The sequence below is a fragment of the Epinephelus moara genome, chromosome 17 (genome assembly GCF_006386435.1).
Source record: "Epinephelus moara isolate mb chromosome 17, YSFRI_EMoa_1.0, whole genome shotgun sequence".
Lineage (NCBI taxonomy): Eukaryota > Metazoa > Chordata > Actinopteri > Perciformes > Serranidae > Epinephelus > Epinephelus moara.
This window is the reverse complement of record NC_065522.1, coordinates 20630935-20641838: the sequence shown is the minus strand read 5'-3', so window position 1 is coordinate 20641838 and position 10904 is coordinate 20630935. Positions and strand designations below refer to the sequence as shown.

The 10904-nt window shown below is 40.1% G+C and overlaps 1 protein-coding gene across 1 annotated transcript; it reads right to left on the bottom strand.

Moving 5' to 3' along the window:
- Positions 1-4184: 4184 nt before the first annotated feature.
- LOC126404702 (secretory phospholipase A2 receptor-like) lies at positions 4185-8437 on the bottom strand. Its single transcript, XM_050068079.1, has 5 exons — positions 8095-8437; positions 7393-7731; positions 6023-6397; positions 5270-5608; positions 4185-4601 (listed from the first exon to the last, which is right to left on the bottom strand). Exons 1-5 carry the CDS (start codon positions 8435-8437, stop codon positions 4255-4257), a joined length of 1743 nt encoding a protein of 580 aa, XP_049924036.1. The 3' UTR covers positions 4185-4254.
- Between the last annotated feature and the right edge of the window lie 2467 nt (positions 8438-10904).

The following is a 10904-nucleotide window of genomic DNA, read 5'->3' as shown; positions in this document are numbered from 1 at the left end:
AAAAAAAGTAGAAAAAAATATTAATATTTAATATTTTATGGTTGTTTTTCAACAAGGACAAAAAACGTCCTGAAGGGAAAGGTGTCGATGTTTATTGAAAAATTGAAACTGCACAAAAAAAAAATAATGCATCAAAATTGGTGTTGTTATTAATCATTCACATATCCCAGACTGTGATAATTAGAAAAAAAAAATTCCATCCAACATTTATTATATAGAAAGTAATTCATAATTTATGTTTTTTTCATAAAAGTAACAGTGACTTCATGTAAATAAAATGGCATATAAAGGGTTAAAAATCCTCAAAATGAATGAATATTTGATATGCATAATCTGAAAAAAGTTTATATTAATATTAATATTTAATATTTTTATGGTTGTTTTTCAACAAGGACGAAAAACGTCCCGAAGGGGACAGGTGTGATTATAATTAATACATTTTTTAAAATTGATATTCATCACTTGGCCTTCATAAATACACAGATAAGTCAAAACATTAACAAAAACGAAAAACGAGGACGAAAAACGTCCCGAAGGGGACAGGTGTGATTATAATTAATACATTTTTTAAAATTGATATTCATCACTTGGCCTTCATAAATACACAGATAAGTCAAAACATTAACAAGTCAACCCCCCCCCCCCCCATGGCAATAACACTCCTCGATGGCAGTGGCCCTCCTCCAGCAGAACATACGCCATGCCTCATCACAAACAATGCTCAGAAATTGCCCAAGGAACATGACAAAGAGTGCAAGGCATCAACCGGGCCTCCAAATTCCCCAGATCCCACTCTAATCGAGCATCCATGGGACGTGCCAGTACCCCACCTCACAACCGACAGGTCTCAAAGGATCCACCGCCAACGCCCAAGTACCAGACTTCAAAGCCCCCCCAGAGGTCCCGTGTCCATGCCTTGACATGTCAAAGCCAAGTCCGATCCAGAAAGACCCCACTGTGGATTGGGGTACGTCTGGGGTACCGGCACGTCCCTCGAATACTCAATCAGATTGGGATCTGGGGAATTTGGAGGCCAGGTCGATGTTTTGAGCTCTCTGTCACATTCTTTTGGTCACTCCTGACCAGTTTTTGCAGTGAGGCAATGTTGCCACTGGGGGGGTATACTAGGTCCACAGCGGTGTTTGGGTGGGTGCTGCGTGTCAAGTGGTGAATGAATGAATGCCAGGAGCCAAAAGTTTCCCAGCAGAACACTGCATTGTAACAAGATGATCAATGTTATTCAATTCGCCTGCCAGTGGTTTTAATTTTTTGGCTGATCGGTGTATCATACTTTAAGTTCCTATGACTCATTCACTGTGGTCAAGAGGTGCCATACACGTAGTGATGGCCAAATGAAGCCTCATGAACCAATTTCTTTATTTTCTGACCCCACCACATGGCGCTCTTGGTTTAAAGATAAAGGCTGAAGGACTTGCAATGAAGTGTGCTTTCAAACCTTTGTTGAACAGACAACGCCATCTGGTGGCTTCAGAAAATAAAGACAGTGGTTCATGAGGCCTCATTTGGCCATCACTAGTTGTAGCATTGAGGACGTGCTATTGTGATATGCTAACTCCATTTTTGCAATACACACTGAGCTGTTTTCTTTTCGTTTTAATTTGTAATGATCCCACAGCCTTGACACTTTGTCGTTTTTTTTGGGGTGTCGCTCGCTCTTTTCTTGTCCCTCTTCCTCCATTGTTTTGCAAACCACGCTACATCCACATTACAGCTGTGTGGGCTATCAACAGCGAAAGTAACAAGCACGTTGTGACCACCCGAAACACAGTGTGCTCTATAGTTGTACTGGATTTAACGAAACCTCGGGGCAAATAATTAGCCTCAGCAGTGAGGAATATGCAGAGAACAGCAGTATGAGCACAGAGTCTGTTAACGTTAATGCAACAGGGAGGTACAGGATGAACTTCAGGGGCGAAGCCAAACACTGTTCATCTGCACACACTGTATCGGTGAAGTCTCCCTTTTATATTCATTGTCTTCTCTCGCGATCACCAGTGATATGGTGGTTCACTTTTACACTGTGATCTGTAGCCTTGCGTTGTTATTATGAAACTGCAAAAGAGTAATCTTGCTTTAAATATTGAAGAAATGTTTCATCTTTAACTTCCCTTTGGAAATCAGTTCATCTTCTACTTACTTAACTACTCACAGTAAATGAAATTCTGACCAGGGGTGCCCAGACTTTTGCATGCCACTGTATTCTAACATGTTTTTTTCTTTTTAATTGTTAAATATTGCTCTTTTTCAGTCCATTAGATTGCATTTTCACTCTCAAATTAGGCATCAGTTTAAATGCTGGACATAAAGAATATCTCAAAGAACCGCTCCACTGTTTAACCGTTTTTATTTAGAATCACAGAAATCAATTATCTGTTCACATTAAACTCAAAAATATGATAATCACAGAAGTATGATTTTACACATTTTAAACATCATCTTAACCCAAACTTATATAATATTCCAAAGTGAGTACATGAAATGTTTACTGTAGCAAAGCGATATCGGTTACTATACCGTAAAACTTCAATTAAAAGCCGTCGGTCCCTTTTACTAGCCTGGTGTGGCTACACACTGTGACAATTAAAGGCCTGTCTCAATTAGAGGCCTGGTCTGGTTGCCAAGCAGTTCATTTCTATAGAGGTATCAAACAGAATTGTTAACTACCCACTTGAGCTAAGGTTAGCTAGCTGCTTTAGATCAGGCATATAATTATTAATGGTTAAACTTATGTCAATATGGAGATGCTGCACATCGTTAGTTCGGTTCTTTTCATTTTACTGAAACCTTGAACACCGGAGAAGACTCATTCAGAGTTACCGGCATGAGGCAAAAACAAACGGTGACTCCCTTCCTCTGTAGCTGTCATTAAGTCAGAATATGTGTCCGTTCCTCCGATAAAGTGGTGTTGTGCCGGTATGCCAGGTGGCGTAAAACAAGTGTCATAACATAACACAAAATTGACATGTTATTCAAAGCCTAATTTTTTAGAAGTAATATTCATACAGTTAATTTAAAAGGAATTAAAGGCCTGTCCGATACACAGTAGACGCCTGTACCAAACGTACAGTACGCCTGATGAGTTCAGTGATTGAAGCAAATAATAGCCCGGGCTATTAATTGAAGTTTTACGGTATTTAGGCGAGACACCCAAGGCGAAAATATAATAAAAATAATCGTCTTATTGTAAGTAATCATCTGGGGAAGTTTCATAGTGATATGTATTAGGTAAAATTTTTCCCTGTTGTGTCATGCATGGAATTTTAAAATACATGGCTTTAAATGCCATTTTCTCAAAATTCATTATCTGTCATACTCTGAGCCAAAAATCTCCACTTCGTAAGCACTTCCATACACCAAACTTTATAGTGTCATATCTATTTTATGAAGGTTTTCCCAGAGGGACTTGTTTATATTATATATCAGTCATACCCTGATTTATATTACATTTTATTCCTAAAAACATGCCGAAAATATTTTTTTCTATGGCTGTTTACAGAATTTTCTGATGTGATGCTTAATAAGTCAACTAAATGAAACATGAATTTTAGACCTGGCTTTATCCAGTGTTCAGATTTTTGTTCTGTATGCAAAACAGTGCATATCTATTTCAATAATTCCTCATTTGCATATTCAAACATCAAATTTCGGAAAACTTTTAATGCAACAAAAAAAAAAAGTCTTAATGTAAAGCATTAAAACACCTGAGGAAATTTTAAGGTGACATCTATATGTTAAAAAATTTACTCTTCTTACCTGGGGTGTCTCCTCTTTTTCCTCTTTACACTGATAGGGTGCAAAATACAACCTCAAGAGACGCATAAAAAGCCCACACTTTAAGAGAAAAATATGACAACATCCTCATCGAATAACAAATGACCACTGCTTGTTTTGGACTGCTCCTGTCTGTCCGCTGCTTATGACCAAGAAGGTCATTTAAAGGTCTAATCTGCAGTTAACAAGTCTGTTTTTGGTTCTACCTTCGCAAAGCTGTGATTCGTATACTTGCTACAGTATATTGTCATTCAGTTAATTAATATGCTAACACACACACACACACACACACACACCAAAGTAGAATAAAAGATACACCTTAACCAAGTCATTTCCAAAATATGATCTTTCCCTACATTAACTTTGCCTTTTAAAAGGAGATGGCGTGACAAAAAACTATTTTGTCATTATGTTTTGTCGTTAAGAATCTTTCTGCTGCTTTCGACCACTGACCTGGGAAACTTACTTTACAGTGCAGATGAAATTAAATGTTTCATTATCAGCCTTTTGAAACCACTCATGTCCTTCCTCTCTGCTCATGGCTGCAGCCCTGTCACAGCTCTCAGTCTTTTCTTCTGAGGCCCACTTCTGGTAGCAGACCGCATTGTCATTGACCCAGAACCACAAATCCATAACGCAGGTGTAGCGCAGTCCCAGCCAGACGTGGGTAGTGTTGGCCTTCTTGGCTCTCTCTTGGACCCATCTCTGCTGGTGAGGATTGGTGATGGAGACCAGGTCACAGTGTTTCTCTCTGCAGTAATTCAAGGCTTCCTCCCAGGTCTTTCTCTCTTTGATCAGGATCACTTTATCTGTCATGGAAAAAATGTAGAAAAAAAACGGATCATAGCAGAGGTGTGGGTGGATTAATGAACAGGCCGACTGGTGTCAGGGCCACCCCTGCTCTTCACCTGCAAAATGTCACTCAAATTAACACGCACCTACTGGGGCAGAGACGCAAAAAGATCCCGGAAAGATATGCAAAGCAACCACAAAGAGTCACAAAATGATCCCCATGATTAAAATCAATGACAAACATAACGACCAAAGACAAAAAAAACACCAATAAAGGACACAAAATGACCCCAAAGAGACACAAAATGACCAATAAAAGGACACAAAATGACCCCAAAGAGACACAAAATGGCCAATAAAAGACAGAAAATGACCCCAAAGAGACACAAAATGACCAATAAAAGACACAAAATGACCCCAAAGAGACACAAAATGACCAATAAAAGACACAAAATGACCTCAAAGAGACACAAAAAGACCAATAAAAGACACAAAATGACCCCAAAGAGACACAAAATGACCAATAAAAGACACAAAATGACCCCAAAGAGACACAAAATGACCAATAAAAGACAGAAAATGACCTCAAAGAGACACAATACCATCAATAAAACACAACTGACCCTACAGAGACACAAAAAGGACACAAAACAAATACTGTTCGATAGACTCTTGCAAAACTCACCATCATAGCAGAAGAAGGGTTTTGTTTTATTACACTCGTCGGAGCTCCATTTTCCATCCAGCAGAGTCACAGCACATTTCTTGCTGCTGTCTTCATCTCTGAATAACTCCAGATCCCAGTATCTGAAAGAGTGATTGCTCCCATCTGACCACCTCCAGGAGTCTCTGAACAGGCCGATCCACACGCACTCTGACTCATACTCATCCTTGAATTCGTTGTCCTCTAACTGTTGGTGTCCACTGACCAGGTCAGTGTGATGTTCTCTGCAGTAGTTCTGAGCCTGTGGCCAGGTCATCTTGTCTTCAATCAGATGGAATCTCTTGTTGGATTGCTTCCTTTCTGTGGAGTAACAGATAAATTTAAGAAAAACACTTGTTTTCGTCTCATAACGATCCTACTTTCTTACGTAAAAACAGGTGAAACTATAATGTGAGATACATTAATATGATTCCACTGCAGATTCAGATTTTAAGTGTGTGTGGCAAAATAGAAAGATGAGTACCAGTAGGCCTGCACTTGATTAGAATTTATTTAGTAACGTTACTGAAAAATAAATGGCTTAGAGAAATGTAATAAATAAATACGAGTTATACATAAGAGACATACATTTTGACCATATTGACCAAGTTTCTACTTAATTCCAAATAAAAAGAGGAGGGATATGTCTACATTTAAAAACCCCAACAAACTATTGTTAGACAGGATGATATGCTTCAGATACACATAATCAAAGTATGAGCCAAATATTCTCACCATCATAGCAGACAAATTCATGTTTTGTAGTACAGGGGGCATCGGCCCATTTTTCATCCTTCATCCGCACACAGTTCTCAGGTTTTATCTTGTCATTTGGCTCATTTTCATCCCAACTGCTCTCACTTTCATCATACTCCACCCCTGGCAGAGACCAGTGCCACATCCTGTTGGCATCTGTGTGGTTGGAAAGCCCAATCCAGGCTCCACTGTGATTCTGTGAAACGTTACGGAGTCTCTCCATGTCTGTCATGTTAGACACTGTGGCCAGGTCAGTGTAATTCTCTCTGCAGTACTGCTGGGCTTCAGTCCAGGTCTTATTCTCTTCAATAAAGTGGTACTCATAGTAGTGACACATGAAGTGGGAACACTGGCCTGAGAACAGAGATTTTTCAGTATTGGTGAACAGGTCACACACAAAATGACCATAAAGAGATACAAAATGACCAAAAAGGACACGAAATGGCATCAAATAAATATAAAACCACCAATAAAAGACACAAAGTGACCTTAAAGAAACACGAAAGACCAAAAAGGACACAAAATGACCGTAAAAGATACAAAATAGCCTCAAGTACATACAAAACAACCACTTAAACAAAAAAGACATCAAAGAGACACAAAACGACCAAAACGGACACAAAATGATCACAAAGACCACAAAATGGCCTCAAATAAATATAAAACCAAAGAGACACAAAAACGCCAATAAAAGACAGTCATTCTAAAGAGGCACAAAAGACCAAAAAGGACACTAAATGACTTCAAAGAGACACAAAACCACCAATAAAAGAAACAAAATGACCTTAAAGAGACACGAAAGAACCAAAAAGGACACAATATGACCTCAAAGAGACACAAAACCGCACATAAAAGAAACAAAGAGAGCTCAAAGAGGCACAAAAAGACCAAAAAGGACACAAAATAACCGTAAAAGATACTAAATAGCCTCAAGTACATACAAAACAACCACACAAAGTGACCTTAAAGAGACACAAAACCACCAATAAAAGAACCAAAATGACCTTAAAGAGACACGAAAGAACCAAAAAGGACACAATATGACCTCAAAGAGAGACAAAACCGCACATAAAAGAGACAAAGTGACCTTAAAGAGACACGAGAAGACCTCCGAGTCACAAAACTACCAAAAAAGACACAAATTGACCTCAAAGAGACACAAAACTGCCAATAAAAGACATAAAATTACGTCAAAGAGACACCAAAAGACCACAAAGAGACACAAGGCAAGCCCAAGGAGACACACACCATTTTGTTGGTGTTATACTGTTACCATTAAGTGTTTCCTTAATTATTTTGAGCAGAGTATATTATTAGACTACTGTTAGACAGACTCTTGCAAAACTCACCATCATAGCAGAAGAAGGGTTTTGTTTTATTACACTCGTCGGAGCTCCATTTTCCATCCAGCAGAGTCACAGCACATTTCTTGCTGCTGTCTTCATCTCTGAATAACTCCAGATCCCAGTATCTGAAAGAGTGATTGCTCCCATCTGACCACCTCCAGGAGTCTCTGAACAGGCCGATCCACACGCATTCTGACTCATACTCATCCTTGAATTCGTTGTCCTCTAACTGTTGGTGTCCACTGACCAGGTCAGTGTGATGTTCTCTGCAGTAGCTCTGAGCCTGTGGCCAGCTCATCTTGTCTTCAATCACATGGAATTTCTTGTTGGATTGCTTCCTTTCTGTGGGATAAACAGACAAACTAAGAAATTATAATGCGCGATAAATTAACAATATTACACTGCAGGTTTAGATGTTTAAGTGTTTGAGTTATAAAACATAATATAATTAAAAGTAGGCCTGTGATTAGAATTCATTCAGTAATGTTGAGTAAAGTAGAGAAATTTAATAAAGAAATACAAAGGCAAAGATTACTAGTTGACTTTTAAATTATACATATGAGATGTATTTTGTAACCATATTGACTGAGTGTCTACTTTAAAAAGAGGAGGGATATGACTACATAAAAAAACCCCAACAAACTATTGTTAGACAGGATGAAATGCTTCATACACATAACCATCGTATGAGCCAAATATTCTCACCGTTATAGCAGACAGATTTCCTTTCTTCAGTACAAGGGGCACCAGCCCATTCTTCATCCTCCATCCGCACACAGTTCTCAGTTTTTTTCTCATCATCCAAATTGCTCTCACTTTCATCGTACTCCACCCCTGGCAGAGACCAGTGCCATGTCCTGTTGGCATCTGTGTGGTTGTAAAGCCCAATCCAGGCTCCACTGTGATTCTGTGCAGAGTCACGTAGTCTCTCCATGTCTGTCATGTTAGACACTGTGGCCAGGTCAGTGTGATGCTCTCTGCAGTACTGCTGGGCTTCAGTCCAGGTCTTCTTCTCTTTAACAAAGTGGTACTCATGGAGGTGACACATGAAGAAGGAACACTGGCCTGAGAACAGAGATTGTTCAGTATTGGTGAACAGGTCAAACCTTGAGTACCTCTGACACCCTCATTTAAATGGGTGAACAGTTAGTTAAGTAGTATAAAATGTTTATATTTGCTGAAACTTTTCTGAAAATCTTCTGCCTACTCTTTGGCTTTGTACCACTTCTAGTGGCCCAGCTGCATGTGGATAAAATCAACCAGTCAGAGCCGATGCCTCAATTGACCCTTTGTTAAGTCCCGCCCCCAGACGCAGACTGGCCAATCATGACGTAGCATCAGACAGGATCCAGCACCAACACAGCTGTGCTCCATTGACTCTAATGCAATCGCTTCAGATTTCCTTCATTTCAAGGCTGGTTTTGTGGATTTGGAGCTAAATGTTGTGCCTGGGACACGTCGTGTATTAATGATACTCGTTACCTGGAGAGGTTGGAAAAAGATATACGTTTCTTCCCTGTTCCAAAACCAAAATCAGACCCTGAAAAGTGTAGGGTTAGCTAGCTAGCTACTGAGGATATAGCCTACTGAACCAGTGAAGGGAAGCAGGGAAACTTTGCTCATATTGAACCAGCTCTGTGTCATCACAGTGTGTGCAGATGAACAGTGTCCTCTCCGACGGTGGATGTCTGGGCGCTGGCAGCGTTACGGGGTGAAGCCAAACACTGTTCATCTGCACACACTGTGATGCCACACAGCTGGTTCAACAGCAGCAAAGTTTCCCTTTATATTCATTGTCTTGTGTTGCGATCAGCAGTGATGTGGTGGTTCACTTTTACACTGTGATCTGTAGCCTATAGTTCGGCTTTAGCTTCTAACTATCTTTGTCTTTTTAACCTGTTGTTGCTGCTGAGTCAGTTTGACATCCTGGATATATCCTTCAAACACAGACTGTAGACCCCTCTGTCTGCTTCTCTCTGGAATCACTGTGGGCTCCATGCTTACTCTGACAGCTTGTCAGACCATCACAAAGGGGCGGGGCTTAGCAACCCAGCCGTTGGGCAGTATTTTCTTTCATCTTGACTGTTTCCAGCATGGTGGGCAGGACACGCTATGGTGGGAGATGCAATGCAGTATCCGATTCTTGATTCGTATTTGATCAGTGCTGCCTAGATTGAAAGTTTGACCACACACGATTGACACCATTGACATGGTCTGTCAAGCATTACATGCTGTGTTCACACCATGTGTGCTACAAGTGCGAGTTTGAACGCTAGAATATTTTGTGTTGACTAGCATCATACATGCATGACTTCACATGCACGCAAATTTTCGCAGGAGAGGAGGGGCCTCATCCAGCCACCATTTTTCAGCCTGTCAACTTGCCTTTTTGTTCCTGTTTCTATAAAAGTAGGACGTGGTGTCATAGAGCTTGGGGTAGCCACAGACTGATGTGGGACTTCCTCGGTATCATACTATTGCGGCGCACAGTTCAGATTTTTCAACTCTTGCGAATCAGCGTATGATGCAAAATTGCGCTATTCACGTCATTCGTGTCGCATCCATCGCATCCATCACTCCGCCTGGCAGGAATTCATGTCTAATCGCGTCTTTATATTGACTTTACATGTCATTCACTCGTGCGAACTGTTTTATTCGTGCCCAGCTCCTCAGCTCTGATTGGTTGTTTTGGTGCGTATGGCAAGCCGTTTGAGCATTTATTCCATATCCTTGATATCAGGTGTCAATGTCGTTCACTGGTTCGATCATTGTCAGCACTAGATGGACATCTGGTCACACTAGTTAGACATTTTGTCCAACTAGTTGAACAAAGAGTCTTACTAGTCACTCGTTTTCAGCAACTAGTGACACTTTTGTCAAACTAGTAACAACTTAAGCCTGACTAGTGAAGCCACAGAGCCATACTAGTGGCACCAAAATCCAAACTAGTCACCTTTTTGACAGACTAGTGGCCCACTGGGCTGAACTAGTAATGCTTAAAGTCTTACTAGTGAACTAGTGAGCTGCAAAAGCTCTGACTTGTTAACTAGTAGCAGCTATTCGCCTCACTAGTTTGCTAGTAACCTCAATAAGGTGTTACTAGTATAACTAGTGAGTATTTCAGCTTCCACTAGTTCAACTAGTAAACATTTTAAGCCCCACTAGTTAACTAGTAAGGTCAATGAGACTTTTTCTAGTTTAACTAGTAAGGTGTAAATCCTTACTAGTTAAACTAGTGATGATTTTGACTCTTACATGTGTAACTAGTGTAAAAAACTTGAGGTTACTAGCAAACTAGTGAGGCGAATAGCTGCTACTAGTTAACAAGTCAGAGCTTTTGCAGCTCACTAGTTCACTAGTAAGACTTTAAGCATTACTAGTTCAGCCCAGTGGGCCACTAGTCTGTCAAAAAGCTGACTAGTTTGGATTTTGGTGCCACTAGTATGGCTCTGTGGCTTCACTAGTCAGGCTCAAGTTGTTACTAGTTTGACAAAAGTGTCACTAGTTGCTGAAAA

What these genes read in the sequence shown, in the direction of transcription:
- LOC126404702 (XM_050068079.1), bottom strand. Translation starts at nt 8,437, where the DNA reads ATGTGTCACCTCCATGAGTACCACTTTGTTAAAGAGAAGAAGACCTGG. An exon ending in GAAATCTGTCTGCTATAACG is followed by an intron (nt 7,732 to 8,094) that starts GTGAGAATATTT and finishes TTTATCCCACAG; the next exon opens with AAAGGAAGCAATCCAACAAG. An exon ending in ACCCTTCTTCTGCTATGATG is followed by an intron (nt 6,398 to 7,392) that starts GTGAGTTTTGCA and finishes CTCTGTTCTCAG; the next exon opens with GCCAGTGTTCCCACTTCATG.